Below are 17,122 nucleotides of genomic sequence, written 5' to 3' on the forward strand. Positions count from 1 at the left end.
AACTTTTATTACAGCGCATCGAAGCTGGAGAAGTCTGTCACGAAGCAATATATAAGATTATTATTATCTCTCACCCCCCCCACAACCCACCAAGAATATGCAACAACTCTGCTTGTCCAGTGATGTAGAAAAGAGCTGGAGATGCACACCCCCGCCTCCCCCCCAAAGAACAGCCCAGGGGCCGAAAGGCCACGGAACCCCTCTGGCCCTTCCCCTCCTCACCTGTGTGCACTGCCCCAATCCCTCTAGACCACTCTCCATACCCTTTTAGTAATACCTTTAATATCCCATCCTTCTGGCTGCACCCATATTATTGTACCCTAACCCCAGTAAATATATACATGAATACAATCCCAGCCATCACTTTTGATCTTTTTTTAGTGTGTCTCCCTAAATTGGAGGGGGCATGCCTGCAGTGCGCTACTCGCTGTACATTGGGGATGAAGCTGCATGTCACTAGTGAGGCCCAAACAGGCTGACACATGATGGGTTTTGCTTGTGTTCCCATGAAGAGGGACAACCGTAGAACACCTGCTTTTTGATTGGTCTTTATTCTTGTTTATTTGGTTTTTTTTACTTTTATTCAGGCGATACGGTTAAAAAAGCAATCTTTCACATATTTTAAGCAAACAATCCCCAAATACTAAATTCAGAGTATAATAGCAGAAGATTTTTTAAAAAAGTTACATTTAATCAAAATTACAAATAGAGAAAACCTAGATCTTCTAATAAAAATCTCTGCTTAAATTGAATTAGCTGTTTCAACTGAGAATAAAGAATGAAAGAAAAAGGTCAAATTAAGATATGCTCAGATACATCAAAACTTTGAAGACAGCGATTATTAAATTGATCTCGTCCCCATTGGATAATCTTAACCAGAAATCTTCTTTATGTATACGTTAATATTTGCGACAAATTCACCGAAGGAGCTTATTTGCTGAGTTCGAAGAGCCCTCCAATCAATTAAAAGATGTTTAAGAGTCTGAACACTTGATCTATCGTCACATAGTGAACATAGGTCCGAAACGATGTTAGTGTGATCACGTATACGTCTTAGCTGATTTGTTAAGATGAGATTCATTTGAAAGCGCAGAAAGACGTTTCCGTAATACGAATTAGAAATATAGTCAAATATCTCAGCTGGACTGCCAAAGACTTATCCAAGGAAGAGAAGGACGAATGTACATTCAGCGTACGCATAGATTTAATCGTATCAATCCAGTCACTTTGATAGAAGATATTTTTTATTTTAAATGGATTGTCTCAAAGGTCTTCCTTTGTGGCAATCTATGTACCTTACAAGAGATACTGCTCGCTGAAAAATTTGACAATGGCACTAGTGGTCAGGCCCCGTTTCTCCTCTTTAATATGCGTGTACAGAGAGTCGTTACAGGCAGGCAAAATGATTTTAGAAAAAGTGAAAACTTTCCAATTTAAGTAACCCCTCATTGAGTAACCCTCATTGAGTTAATACCCAATTCATATCTCACCGAAACATCTCACTGAAACAATTGGTAATTAATTTATCAGATTCAGATATTATTTCCAAATCACTGACTCTTCCAATCAATGTTGTCCGACAGAATAAAGATTTCCTGGCCGTACAATATAGTGGGAATTACCTTCGTTTTGTAGAAAGATTGGTCTATTCATATCATATCATATCATTCTGTAATGGTACAGACGATAAACATTTTTTATGAAATAATAACTAGGAAACTTCTAGTGGGCAAGAGTCTCAAGCGGAAGCATATATGTCCATCACTTTATGGTTTTCTACAAGACATTTGAACCCTTGATTGGGAGTTCGATATCCCCCTGAACTGTATCAATTACTACCCGAGCGGTCTCTAGACCTGATCAGGGTAAAACATAATATCTGAATAATTTGGGGGGTTTTCTTACGCAAACTTTGGTTCAAAGTCTGTTGAGTTTTGTATGCTTGAACGGGATTTATAACACACTGACCTGACTGGGGAGCAATAGAGCGATGTACCTGTGGGATGCACCCCCAGAAAGGCGTATTTGGGATGTGAAGTACCAGCCGAAGGGGCTGTCGCACATAGAGAAAAGGATGTCTAGTCTACTCAGTCTGCCCTAAACTCGTACAGTCTAGATGGACTCTAGTTTTAATTGTTGTTACTGTTCCTCAGGACTTTCTGGAGTCCTTGACCATCTCTTAAAGCTGTGTAATATTAAATGGAGGGTGAATTTAAATGTGTGGACGTGTGATCCTCTCAGACGGTATTGAGATTAACAATTTAATGAGGATGCCATTGAAGTCAATGGTGGGGAAGAGGTTAGGTTCCCTTTGATATCAATGGAGGTGTAACATGTTTGTGAAGGTGATGAGAGTTTGCTGAAAGGGCCATCCCATTTAAGTGAATGCTTATGCCCCGTTTTGGCAAAGTTGGCTGGGAGGATGACTCCATGATCTTTACAGGAATTAACCATTTTTCGGAGGGTGATGAAGATTTGCTAAGATGTATTTTATGTTGTGTAACAATTCTTGAGAGGGCTTTGAAGGTTTTCTGAGTTTATGAGCCCATTGAAGTTTATTATACTCTATGGGGGAGGTTGAAGGCTTGCTGAGGCGACGATCGCATTGATGTTTATGCAGCGTAACAATTTGTTCTAGGACAGTGACATTTTGCTGGGACGGTCGTCCTATTGCAGTCAAAGGAAGTGAATTATTTTGGGGAGGTTTAGGAGGGCAGGTTCATCCAGCTACATTAATTGGGGGTGAATCCATGTTGGGAAGGTGACATCTGTTTGCTTGGAGGGGCGTCACACTGTAGTCCACAGAGGTATTTTACTTTTGGGAAGCTGATGAAGAGATTGCTGAAAGGGTACTCCCATTGAAGTCAATGAGGTGAGACAGTGTTGTGAAGGTGTTAGAGGTTTTCTGAGGACGATCATATTGAAGGCAAAGGATGCGTAGTGTTTCATTGTGGGACAGCATGGGGTTTGCTTAAAGAGTGACCCCATTGAAGTCAATGAAGATGTATAATGTTGCGATGCTCGCTAAGAGGATTCCCCAGTTTAGTTCCATTGATGCAGAGGATGAAGCTGGGGAGGGTAAGAACTAATAAACAGAGAGTTCCACATTCCAAACATGGGGTGAGTGGCATGGTGTGCTTTACCATGCCGCCACTAGACTCCTGAGCAGACACTGGTGTGTTGTGTAGCCTGCTCATGACGGCACTAGACCCCTGAGCAGACACTGGTGTGATGTGTACCACTAGACTCCTGAGCAGACACTGGTGTGATGTCTAGCCTGCTCATATAATTTAATTTTCAATTCAATTTAGCATTTATATAGCGCGTCGAACGCTCAGGTATCTAAGCGCTGCTTATTACCCACGTTGTGTGGTGCTCATTTATTGACCTCGGAAAGATGAAAGACTGAGTTTGACCTTGCCAGGATTCGAACCTGCATCAGCAGGCTCTGCACCGATGTCAAAGCAAGCACTTTACTCGCTGTGCTATCGGACCGGCTACATGCTCATGCTGATGCTGCCACAAGACTCCTGAGCAGACACTGGTGTGATGTGTAGCCTGATCATGCAGTCACTAGACTCCTGGGCAAACACTGGTGGTGATGTGTCGCCTGCTCATGCTGCCACAAGATTCCCTAGCAGACACTGGTGTGATGTGCAGCCTGCTCATGCCGCCACTAGACTCCTGAGCAGACACTGGTGTGATGTGTAGCCTGCTCATGCCGCCACTAGACTCCTGAGCAGACGCTGGTGTGATGTGTAACCTGTTCATGCAGTCACTAGACCCCTGAGCAGACACCAGTGTAATGTGAAGCCTGATCATGCAGTCACTAGACTCCTGAGCAGACACTGGTTTGATGTGTAGCCTGCTCTTGCCGCCACTAGACTCCTGAGCAGACACTGGTGTGATGTGTAGCCTGCTCATGCCGCCACAAGACCCCTGAGCAGACACTGGTGTGATGTGTAGCCTGATCATGCAGTCACTAGACTCCTGAGCAGACACTGGTTTGATGTGTAGCCTGCTTATGCTGCCACTAGACTCCTGAGCAGACACTGGTGTTATGTGTAGCCTGCTCATGATGCCACAAGACTCCTGAGCAGACACTGGTGTGATGTGTAGCCTGATCATGCAGTCACTAGACTCCTGAACAGACACTGGTGTGATGTGTAGCCTGCTCATGCCGCCACTTGACTCCTGAGCAGACACTGGTGTGATGTGTAGCCTGCTCATGCGCCACTTGACTCCTGAGCAGACACTGGTGTGATGTGTAGCCTGCTCATGCCGCCACTAGACTACTGAGCAGCCACTGGTGTGATGTGTAGCCTGCTCATGCTGCCACTAGACTCCTGAGCAGACACTGGTGTGATGTGTAGCCTGCTCATGCCGCCACTGGACTCCTGAGCAGGCACTGGTGTGATGTGTAGCCTGCTCATGCAGTCACTAGACTCCTGAGCATACACTGGAGTGATGTGTAGCCTGCTCTTGCCGCCACTAGGCTCCTGAGCAGACACTGGTGTGATGTGTAGCCTGCTCTTGCCGCCACTAGACTCCCGAGCGGACACTGGTGTGATGCGTAGCCTGCTCTTGCCGCCACTAGACTCGTGAGCTGACACTGGTGTGATGCGTAGCCTGCTCTTGCCGCCACTAGACTCCTGAGCGGACGCTGGTGTGATGCGTAGCCTGATCATGCCGCCACTAGACTCGTGAGCTGACACTGGTGTGATGCGTAGCCTCCTCATGCCGCCACTAGACTCCTGAGCGGACGCTGGTGTGATGCGTAGCCTGCTCATGCCTCCACTAGACTCCTGAGCAGACACTGGTGTGATGTGTAGCCAGCTCATGCCGGCACTAGATTCCTGAGCAGACACTGGTGTGATGTGTAGCCTGCTCATGCCGCCACTAGACTCCTGAGCAGACACTGGTGTTATGTGCAGCCTGCTCATGATGCCACAAGACTCCTGAGAAGACACTGGTGTGATGTGTAGCCTGATCATGCAGTCACTAGACTCCTGGGCAGACACTGGTGTGATGTGTAGCCTGCTTATGCCGCCACTAGACTCCTGAGCAGACACTGGTGTTATGTGTAGCCTGCTCATGATGCCACAAGACTCCTGAGCAGACACTGGTGTGATGTGTAGCCTGATCATGCAGTCACTAGACTCCTGAGCATACACTGGTGTGATGTGTAGCCTGATCATGCAGTCACTAGACTCCTGTACAGACACTGGTGTGATGTGTAGCCTGATCATGCAGTCACTAGACTCCTGTACATACACTGGTGTGATGTGTAGCCTGATCATGCCGCCACTAGACTCCTGAGCTGACACTGGTGTGATGCGTAGCCTCCTCATGCCGCCACTAGACTCCTGAGCAGACACTGGTGTGATGCGTAGCCTGATCATGCCGCCACTAGACTCCTGAGCTGACACTGGTGTGATGCGTAGCCTCCTCATGCCGCCACTAGACTCCTGAGCGTACACTGGTGTGATGCGTAGCCTGCTCATGCCTCCACTAGACTCCTGATCGGACACTGGTGTGATGCATAGCCTGCTCATGCCTCCACTAGACTCCTGAGCAGACGCTGGTGTGATGCGTAGCCTGTTCATGCAGTCACTAGACCCCTGAGCAGACACCGGTGTGATGTGTAGCCTGCTCATGCTGCCACTAGACTCCTGAGCAGACACCGGTGTGATGTTTAGCCTGATCATGCATGTACTAGACTCCTGAGCAGACACTGGTGTGATGTGTAGCCTGCTCATGCTGCCACTAGACTCCTGAGCAGACACTGGTGTGATGTGTAGCCTGCTCATGCTGCCACTAGACTCCTGAGCAGACACTGGTGTGATGTGTAGCCGGATCATGCAGTCACTAGACTCCTGAGCAGACACTGGAGTGATGTGTAGCCTGCTCATGCTGCCACTAGACTCCTGAGCAGACACTGGTGTTATGTGTAGCCTGCTCTTGCCGCCACTAGGCCCCTGAGCAGACACTGGCGTGATGTGTAGCCTGCTCTTGCCGCCACTAGACTCCTGAGCCGACACTGGTTTGATGTGTAGCCTGCTCTTGCCGCCACTAGGCTCCTGAGCAGACACTGGCGTGATGTGTAGCCTGCTCTTGCCGCCACTAGACTCCTGAGCCGACACTGGTTTGATGTGTAGCCTGCTCTTGCCGCCACTAGACTCCTAAGCCGACACTGGTTTGATGTGTAGCCTACTCATGCCGCCACTAGACTCCTGAGCGGACACTGGTGTGATGTAAAGAGGACATGCCCCATCCCGGTCTTTAGAGTTTACATAATTTATAAACATCCCAGTCCCAGTTCCATTGCAAGGGAAACACTGGGGGGGGGGTGGACACCTTAGTTGTGACCCCAGAGGTCAGTCCCCTCTTTATTTTGGTTACCCGGGTTTATCCTGTCTCCTCCCTTTCCAGGGGCCCCAAGCACATCAGAGGAAGGAGAAGGGTCTCCATGAGATCCATGTATGAACAGGCCAGATGTTGACCACCCTCCCACCCACAAGGCAGCAGAGCCATGACGGCTGGCCTCAGGAAGAACGCAACTGCACTCCATACTTAGAAGAGAGGAATGAATGGGTCAGGGCAGGATATTAAAATAACAATGCCTTGGAAGTGATCTAGCCGGAAGAGACCCCTGACCTGGAACAAATTTCCCTGGAAGTGAAACCTCTCACCCGGAAGTAATTAAAATGTCAGTGCTGATTATTTCTGAATCGCGCGCAAACTAACTCTTACTGAATTTAATAACGCCTGCGGCCTTTCAAATCTCCCGTCACAATTGTTTTTTGGCTCTTTCATTTAATACGCTAAGTGGATGTGCGTTCTTGGGTTGTCGCCACTATGTGAAATACATCTTTACGACGTCTGGAATAGAGGCGCTCACAGCCAATCCCCGCAGCGGTCCCTTCCTTCACTTTCTGACTCCCTAGCCTCAAAGGGTGTCAATATTGGTGACACACCACAGCATGAATCGTTTGGTGTATGAATGATACATGGTATCGTATTGTAATCCCCCTACAGCGGGCTAGGAGGGCCGGCCTAGGCGCTACAACTTGCAGCACCAATAATATCTTAAACACACACACGTGCATGGTGTATTACACCAGACGTGCAGTTGGTCAGATGGCAATATACGTGGCACACAACATGCATTGCCACTCGATTTTGAATAATAGATGTCAATAAAGTTTTGCACACCCGCCATATACCACATGCGCATGATGTGCTGCACCGTGCGTGCGCACTGTCACTTGGCATGTGGCACACAACGCATGGATTGCCATTGGGTGTTTGAATGATAGATGTCAGTAACCTTTTGCACACAGACACGATAGGCGTACACGTGCGTGATATAGCTCACGGCCAACTTGGCTTGGAAACAAAACAATGCAGAGCGGCAAGGGTTCGAATCCCGCCACGCAGCTGGGAGGCGGATCTCCTTAGAGGCTGGTCTCTGGCATTAAGCATGATATAAAAGCTCCATTTCATTTCTCATGCATGTGATGGTCGGATGGCAATATATGTGGCACACCACAACGTGAATTGTCGCTCGGTGTTTCAATGATTGCTATGTGTATAGTTTTGTGCACGCGCACACACACACACACACGTACATGATGTATTGCACCACACATGAACACAGTGCTGCACACACACATACAGTCCATTGTGTGTGCACCACATCCAGGGTCGGCCTTAGCGGTGGCAGCGCCCCGGGCAGCAGACAAAAATTTGGCCCCTCCCCACGCACGCTCCTGGTCATGCAGGGTGGGGCACTGCATTTTTCAATAGGCGCTGATGCGAAAGCATCAGCGCCCTATTGTTATCAAATGCGACCCGCTCCCGAGAGCAGGGTGCATTTCATTTCAAAAATGTGCCTGACGCACCGTCCTTCTCCCACCACGGCATCTGGGGGAAACCTTGAAAGACTCCCACGAGCTGGCATGGAGGTGGGCTAGTGGCGCCGCGGGCGGCCCTACCCCAAGGCCGGCTCTAATCACGTGATACACTAATACATATCTACACCAGCGCACACTACACTACAGCACACCTACACTGCCATAACAGAAAATAGCTCTGCGGGTTGAACGCTCGCGGCATTTGTCTGTGAACGGCTTATAGGCCCCAGGCCCCGGGCCGTGCAAAGTACGGCCCGATAGAGGGCCTGGGGGGTTAGGCGTGGGGTGGGGGCGAGATGGCGCGAAGAAACATGGGGAGGGGCAGCCAGTTGGCGCCACTGCCCCAGCGTTCCCAGGCAACAGCCCCTAACAACAGGCAAGGTGTGAGGGGAAACCTGCAGGGGGGCTGGGCAGGGCCCGGCCCCCAGGATAATAACAAAAGGACAGAGGGGGTATAAGTATGGCCAAAGGACAAGGGAGAAAAACAAACCAGGCAAGACGCTCACCTCGTACGGGTAGGCGTCTTGGGACCTGGGCAAAGGAGAAGGAAGCCAACCTCACTCGGGTAGGTTTTCTTTTGCTGGATTTCGTTTGGCTGGTTCGGGTTGCTCCTGCTGCTGTTCCAGGATGGAAGAGCTCCAGGGCAGCGTTTGAGATGAAGGCGGTTTTCGTTCGGGATCACAGAAAAGGAGGCACGGGAAGATAGCAACGTGGTAGCGAGGAGCAAGGCACAAATTTGCCTGTTCAAGGTAAGGAGCGGCTAGCAGTACTCTGGGGCCGTAATGGTTTCAAATCCGGTTGCCGCTTCGCGAGCCCGCGCCATGCGTTTCGAGTTAAGAATAAGCATTCACGGAAGCGCCCACCCATTGCATAGGGTATACCTCTTAGGCAAATATAATATGCATGAATTGTAATTGTACTGTTTTTTCAGGAGGGGAACCGGCGGTGGACATAATGATGGTCAGCCGGTGAAATTATGTTCTCAGGCTCGCATTCGGTGCCCGTGCTAATGCTGCGATGAGGAACGATGTCAGGTGTTATGGCCACCTGACATCGGTAGAGACTTGGTAGAGACCTGCTTTACATTGTTTAAGTAGGACATTCTGTTAAATTACAATTGGGACGGATGCTGCGTTTACTATTAGTTAAATGATTTATTGCGCCATGCTGGGGGGGTGGGGGGTGGTGGCTGTAGGCAAAAAAGCAGCTCCATGTGGCACAGCAGCCAAGCTCCCTGCCTCCAAATGGGATGACAAGGGTTCGCATCCTGATGAAGGAAAATAGGCGCAAACACAGCACTTTAAAAAAGTGTTTATTTCCGTGGGTATGTAAATGTGCTATACTGGCTATAGATATACACTTTAAAGGTACAGGCCGGTTATAAGACGTGTTCCGTGGGTCGTTTATCAGAGGGTTGTCTGACCACAGCGGGTGCGGTTCTGTTAACGCCATTTTTGCACGCAAGTTGTGGGACCTGCACGAGATGCAGCATACGATTCAGACGCTATGCTTTCTAGTATGAGGATACGAGATGGTATGGATTTGAAGGGAGCGGGCGCCGTCCCACAAGTCGGCTGTGTTGCTCATGTGCTGAGTTGATAAGGGCAGGTTCAACGCAGATGACCATGCAAATTGATGTGCGGTTGTCACAGCAGGAAATGATAAGCAAGTACGGAGGGTATAGTCATTATGGGCATTGCATGGTGTTTATGAGCGGCAGCATTTAACACGCAAATGTATAGCTGCAGCTAATTACACATAGGTGCTGGGGTAGAGGCGACCCCATTACGATTTAATGTACACACACAATGGTTCACCACGTTCAGGGAGTGAAAGGGCAAAGCGTTACAATCAAGGTAGTTGCTTCTGTGGGTACGATGTTAGATTCACTTTGAAAGGGAAGGGCCAACAGCTGGTCCGGTAGCGCAGCGAGTAGCGGGCTCACGTTGACATCTGGGCAGAGCCTGCTGGCGCAGGTTCGGATCCCAGCAGGGTCAAACTAAACCATGCATCCTCCCGAAGTCGATAAATGGCCACCACACATCATGGGAAATAAGCAGCACCAAGAAGTCTGAGGGTTCGCAGCGCTATATAAATGCTAAAGTATTGGCACTTTGGTCTGTGAACACAGGCTGTGTCTGAACTGGTCTGTGGCACAGTCAGTTAATGTTGTGTGACTTGTACCTGAGAGGTTGGGGGTGCGAGCCAAACCTCCAACTTCAAAATTTTGTAAGGGTTGTGGAAAATAATTACGATTTTAAAGCATGCAACAACTTAATTAGTCTGTCTATACAAAATACTGGTGTTATTATTGCTGGTACAACGAAGGAGGTATTGGCCAGGGTTTGGTTGCACCAGGGATAGCGGGGGTCTCAAGGGAGAGTTTGGTGGGATGTCCAGCGAGATGAATGGGGCTGTGGTGTACAGTACGCCGTGCGCATCAGTCAGCACTCTCTTGCAGGTAGCTTCAGGCAAGCGTCTGTGGCACAGTCATTAAGAGTTGTGACTTGTATCTGAACGGTTGGGGGTTCGACTTCCTTAGACGTGCAGGTAACCACAAAAGAAGGGCAGTAAACAAGAGAGCAGCACAGCGGTGCAAAGCAGGAGAGGGGATACAGCAGCAGAATTTAACAAACCAGGAGAAGCACAAGGAAAACAAGGAGGAAGAGAGCTGTGACAAGAAATAAACTAGGCAAGGAGAAAAGAAAGTGGTTGAGCTAAGAGCAAAGAGGGCAAAAGGAAATGCAGCGGTTGGGTCAAGAAGGCAGAAAAAGGTTTGGGGCTAAAGGGGTACTGGACATCCTGCGGAAGGAGGACAGGGCAAGGGAAAATGTCGCCTTTGCTGAGTGAGGAGTACAGCGGCAGGTGAGGGCACTGCCACCAGGACAGAAGAAAAATGGAAGCAAATCGTAAAGAGGTTAAGCGCAGGCATCACTGGTACGGGTAAGTCGCCCAGAACCATTGACAGGAGGGGGAGAAAGCCGGAAAAAATACAGGGAGGAAGGGGTTTCCACAACCGAGGTAGCAAGGAGGAAGAGAGGGACCCCTTGGAACTATGGGTAAAATGGGAAGGGGTACTAGGTAAGGAGAGAGAGAAGGGCTCTGGTATAGAAGGGGCAGGCAAGAGTGAAGGGGCAGGTTCAACTCCACAACCAAAGTTGAGAGCAGCAGGGGGAAACAGTGGGACCCCTTGGAAGCATGGGAAAAATGGAAAGGAGTAATAGTTAAGGAGAGAGTTAAGGGCTCTGGCGTAGAACGGGCAGGCAAGAGTGCAGGGGCAGGTCCATTTCCACTAGGTGACCCAGGGGATCCAGGACACAGCCCTCAATAGGCACCGACGGTATTGCAACAATACCCAGAGAATGGAGTGGCATTGTAAACATAGCAACAAGGGTCTTGAAGGTATGCAAAGCATTGGGGGGTGGTGCATGAAAGGAATACGAGCGGGAGTGAGAAGGAAATGAAAGGTCACCCGGACAGAGGGTGGGACGAGGAGAGTTTTAATCGGTACATGTTTAACGGATTAAAAGATAAAGGGGACCACAGGGTCCACAGTTCAGGAGGGCAACAGTAATAATGGGAAAATAATGATAAAAGCAAAGACAGGGACAACAACAGGGGATACGTTAACAACGACAAGGAATCGTTTGAGGTCAGGGGAACAGAACCTTTGGGGCAGTCAATAGGGGACACAGAGAGGACGGCAGAGTAGCAAAGTAACACACCTCCCACCAACGGCACAAGGGGGTGGCAGGGGAGATATCGGAAAAACATAGCTGGGAGCATGGAGCATAAGCAGAAGGGCAGAAAAGGGGGAATTCCAAAGTGTTCAATAAGAACAGTCATATGCCAATCGCCTATCAACCAGGAAGGAAAGATGGCTCTGGGGCAACAGTAGGCAACCGTACAGTAGAGAACGCCCACACCAGGGAAGGCATGGGTTCCACGAGTAAGCACCGGAAATAATGAAAAGGCTAGCCATAAGGCTGACTAGGGGAAGGAAAATATGGCCACGCATATGGCAGAGGAAAATAACGCCCATACCTGGAAAGGCATGGGTTCCACGTAGAAGCACCGGAAATAATGAAAAGGTTAGCCATAAAGGCTGCTGGGAAAGGAAAAGATGGCCACGTGTATGGCAGGAAAATAACGCCCATACCGAAAAAGGCATGGGTCCCAAGAATAAGCACCGGAAAGAATGAAAAGGTTAGCCATAAAGGCTGCTGGGAAAGGAAAAGATGGCCACGTGTATGGCAAAGGGTAAGAACGCCCATACCGGGAAAGGCATGGGTTCCAAGTAGAAGCACCGGAAAGAATGAAAAGGTTAGCCAGAAAGGCTGACTGGAAAAGGAAAAGATGGCCACGTGTATGGCAGGAAAATAAACGCCCATACTAGGAAAATCATGGGTTCCACGAATAAGCACCGGAATTAATGAAAAGGTTAGCCATAAGGCTGACTGAAAAAGGAGATTATGGCCTCAGGTCTGGCAGGAAAATAAACACCCACACCGGTAAAGGCATGGGTTCCACTGGAGGAGAAGGGAAGGTTAACAACAAAAAGATATCCGAGAAATAAGTAAAACTAAAGGAAACAGGGCGAGTCAAAGGAAACCTGGGCAGGAACGCCCAAAAAAGTTACGAAATGGGTAAGCAACGCAGAAAGCATGTGCAGATGTAATTTTTTAGACGGGTGTAAAAAATGAAGGGAAGGGTCAACAACAAAAAAAAAATATATGTGAATCCTTGGAAGGGGCTTTTTGGCCAAAGGGAAAAAGTAAAAATTGGGAGGCAGCACATCTAGACACAGATACATACACCGCGAAAATAGCAGGAGTAATAGACCCAACAAACAGCCCGCTAATAAAGTATGAGTTGAAGGATTGGGGCTAGGCTGAAGGGGCAGTTAAAAAAGATGCAATAGCATATTAAAGGGATTGTAGAATAAGGGAGCCAGTAGACCGGAATACTGTAGCAGGGGATGGCCTGGAAAGAGGGAATGTTAACAGGGGATCTAAAGGGATCTCAGGCTGAGGGAGAAAGAGATTTTCATGTCAACAATAATACCACATAGAACATAGGATGGGGCATTTTGCAGACACTAATTTCAAGGCATTAGAGGAGAGGGGACGCAGACACAGGTACTTTTGGGGGGAACCTGAGCGGCCGAGGCAACGCCCACTCAGGTGTGGCGGCACGTGTCCAGGAACGGATGCCCGAGGGTAACCGAGACTGACCAAGGAGAAGGCTGGCATCGCTAACCCTGGACACGGTGTGCCCAAAAGCACAAACACATGTTGTTATCATGATTCTTGTTTGTTATTTTCTGTAGAAAATAAATGCCTACGGCCAATCATTTTTTCCACAACAAATCTGTCTGTAAGTCATTCCATAGTATAGGAGGTAGGAAACAAGAGCAAGGAGAAGCCCACACTACACAGCCTATGCCCCAGGCCCCGGGCCGTGCAAAGTACGGCCCGATAGAGGGCCTGGGGGGTTAGGCGCGGGGTGGGGGCGAGATGGCGCGAAGAAACATGGGGAGGGGCAGCCAGTTGGCGCCACTGCCCCAGCGTTGCCAGGCAACAGCCCCTAACAACAGGCAAGGTGTGAGGGGAAACCTGCAGGGGGGCTGGGCAGGGCCCGGCCCCCAGGATAATAACAAAAGGACAGAGGGGGTATAAGTATGGCCAAAGGACAAGGGAGAAAAACAAACCAGGCAAGAAGCTCACCTCGTACGGGTAGGCGTCTTGGGACCTGGGCAAAGGAGAAGGAAGCGTTTTGCCACCCAACCCACCCTGCAAAACTTCAGGAAGAAGGAAACGAGCGGAGAGAGGAGCAGGAACGCTGAGTACTTTCTTCGGCACACGGTAGAAGAAAGTCGTAGGCGGCACGTGTCCAGGAACGGATGCCCGAGGGTAACCGAGACTGACCAAGGAGAAGGCTGGCATCGCTAACCCTGGACACGGTGTGCCCAAAAGCACAGACACATGTTGTTATCATGATTCTTGTTTGTGTTATTTTCTGTAGAAAATAAATGCCTACGGCCAATCATTTTTTCCACAACAAATCTGTCTGTAAGTCATTCCATAGTATAGGAGGTAGGAAACAAGAGCAAGGAGAAGCCCACACTACACAGCCTAACAGTATGCTGGGTTGGTGCACACATTCTCGTGTTTACGCAGTAGTTTACGCTTGAATGCCTTTCTATGTTTGCAGGCTTAGAGGCGGCCCCATTTCTAAAGACATGTGCCTCTCGCGGGCCTCGGGCACAGCTACACTGGAAAAGGGAGAATGTGTGCTTTAATTCGGTCCCTCTCGGCTGCCCCTCCTCCCCCCAGCACCTCCCCACCCCCCCCCCCCCCCCCACAGCTATTTAAGCTTCAAAAAATGCCATTCTTTGCATGGCGGGGCTGACGGGGCAGACTCGTGCTGGCTGTTTTCAGCTGTAATCTCCGCATTCGGTGCCACTCACCGCGGGGATGCGGGCACCGAGTCACGGGATGCCAGGCGAGGTGTCCTGTCCCATTCTGGAGACAGTGGATGGTGGCATAAGGCGTCTGGGGAACGGGCCGGGTCACTGTGCTTAGGTGGGCGCGGTTGGGCTTTGCCACCAACACACGTCCGTCTCTGAGCCAGGCATTGTGACCGGCACAGGTGACCACAGTGGCAGAACACAACACGGCACGCAGCCCGCAGGCCCTGCCGGAATTCCCAGTTGGCCGGTCATGAAAAGAACCCCAGTAGTTTCGATGGCTGCATGTGGCTTGCGGTGCCAGGGTGGTGGGCGGGCACACAGACGCCCAAATGACCATCCAGGGACGATTGTATTGTTTGGGAAAAATACCAGCTGAGAGCAATAGCAGCTGAGAGCAACAGCCACCGGGCAGACACTGCCCTCCCACCCCCATGCAACAATCTCCTAACCCCAACACCTCCTGGCACCGCCGCAGGGACACAATGAACAGGCGTGAGGCGTGGGAGGGGGCGGGGAACCGCCTGCATCGGAGGCACCAGGTCGCCTGTCATCCCGGGGTGCAGCGCACGAAGGGTGCAGCGAGAGGAACAATTGCAACCGAGTCACCGGGTGCCCAGGATGTGCCAGGCAGGCAGCGCAACCGCGAGGCAATCACACCCTGCCTTGTGCCACATTAACGCACGCACACAAAGAGACAGGCTCCTTTTAAATAACACATATCCACGCAATATATATGTACATCATATGTGCTAGGTATGCAAGGACATTAATGTGCACACACGCCGTCACATGCGTGTGCTGTCGTGTATGCAGAGTATGTGGTTATACAATAAAACATGTAAATATGTGTGCATGCGTGGGGTGTGTGTACATGTAAGCGTCAGGCACATATATGTCCAGGATACGCGTGTCTTGACGCGTGCATGTGCACGGAGGCATTGTGTCAGAGCATGCACACATCTATAAAGCATGCATGCATGTGTGTTGCACACTCACCCGGGTGTAGACGTGCCGCTTGGTCTGAGCCATCCTGCCTGCCGGCTGCCACTGCCCCTTCCCTCCCTTCTCCCCGGGCGTTCAGCGGCTGCCTTTGTGAGGCTGCTCCCGGCTCATGGCAGGATGTGGCTGGGGGGCCCCGGCCCTGCTGCAGGGCTCTGTCCTTCGGGGGTGGGGTGTGGAAGGAAGCCGCCCCCCCTCTGCCTGCCTGCTCACGGGCACCGGCTATGCGCTAGTACAGCTGCTGAGCCCAGACCTGGCAGGGAGGGCGGCGGGCGCCGCGCGGTCCTAGCGCCGGCCGCTTCCCAGGAGCACAGTGACAGCTCTCCCTGTGCTCAGGGTAGGGGGGCCGGATATTGGAGAACCGGCCCCACTGTGTCAAGTCAATACCATAGATACAGAAAAGGGACATCAAAGACTGAGCACTGAAACATATATGCGATGGAACTGAATGTCTAGCCTTCTGGGTCACTAATGGCCAATGCTGATTGTGACATCATTTCTCCACCACTCACCCGTGTACCCATCTCCCTCCCCATTGCACCCAATGTTTAATCCACCTGCCACTCCTTTTCTATAATCGGAGAAATTAAAATGCTGTAAAAGTGACCTCCCTCCCTGAGCTCCCATAGTTCACACAAATGTTTCCAACACATCCCACCACAAACGTCTCCACAGAAACTCAATGGTTATAGATTTATTTGGAAGCCTAGACAAGCGAGTCTCAACGCACAGCTTCTTCAGGCGGGAAAGGGAGGTGGGGGCTTGGCCCTCCCCGCCTCATCGTCTTATGTTTTGGTGCCTCAGTTCTGTTGGCCAAAGAGTAGACTCACTTGCAAGGTTTTTGAATTGAACCTGACCATTCTGTTACCCTTAAGGAGATATTTGCTACGCCCCTCCCATCATACCCTCACCTCCTGCTGACCACCACCAACTCCACCTTCCCCTGGGGAACACATTGAAAAGTTGGTACACGGCTTTAGGCAGTGCTTTAAGTGGCCTGCAAAATCGAGCCGGGGCTCTTAGGAGGGCGTGGCCTGACAGGGGGTCAGCGCCACAATTAAGGGGCAACACTTGTCTCCACTGAATGCTGTCTGTTAGAACACGCCCCCCGTAAGAGCCCTGGCTCTATTTTGCAAAAGAGCCATAGCCTAACACGAGGCATTCAAATCAGGTAAGTGTTGCCGCCTAATTGCGGCACGACCCCTTGCGAGGCACCACTTTTCATCGATCATTGACCTCGCACCTGGGGCGCGAGGGGTGTGAGCCCTGCATTTCTAATGAAAGGGGTGCCTTACAGGAGGTCAGCGCCTCAATGAAAAGGCAGGCAAGACGTTTTTTTCTAAAGGCTGAAACTCTAACGTATATGTGAGAGCTTCAGGCTTTAGAAAAAAAGCCTTGGCATCTAGTGGGCAGGGGTTAGCAGGAGACACTAGGGAACCCTGGTACGCCTTGTCTCAAACACAATTGTGAGAGCCTGCCAGGACCCTGTTCCGGCTAGCCCCAGCACACTTAAAGCATTGGCTTTAGGTAAATTATCGATATCAATCTTTATCCTGGTCTGGTTGGCAGTTTGCGCAGCCTTAATCTTAGGAGATAAGACATATGCTCAGGGGCAACGTGCGTGCCTTGGAAGCAAGACGACACGAAGCACCACAGGTTCGATCCCTGGGTCCGCGCTTAGAAACCTCTAGGTGTTTAAGCGCGTTATAAATACGCAACTAAGACCAAAACAATT

General features: G+C 50.1%; 1 protein-coding gene across 5 annotated transcripts in view; it reads right to left on the reverse strand.

Annotated features, from left to right (window-relative positions):
• The window catches only part of DCTN1 (dynactin subunit 1), a 1,327,898-nt gene extending 1,312,235 nt beyond the window's left edge, over positions 1 to 15,663 (reverse strand). For 3 of the 5 annotated variants that reach the window (XM_069632344.1, XM_069632343.1, XM_069632340.1), the window contains exon 1: positions 15,385 to 15,662. In XM_069632344.1, coding sequence (XP_069488445.1) covers positions 15,385 to 15,417 — 33 coding nt within the window. In that variant the 5' untranslated portion in view covers positions 15,418 to 15,662. Of the gene's footprint in view, positions 1 to 15,384 lie in introns of all 5 variants that reach the window. The other 2 variants (XM_069632341.1, XM_069632339.1) reach the window with 1 other exon arrangement.
• Between the last annotated feature and the right edge of the window lie 1,459 nt (positions 15,664 to 17,122).

This window comes from Ambystoma mexicanum, chromosome 6q (assembly GCF_040938575.1).
Source record: "Ambystoma mexicanum isolate Mex_15411 chromosome 6q, UKY_AmexF1_1, whole genome shotgun sequence".
Lineage (NCBI taxonomy): Eukaryota > Metazoa > Chordata > Amphibia > Caudata > Ambystomatidae > Ambystoma > Ambystoma mexicanum.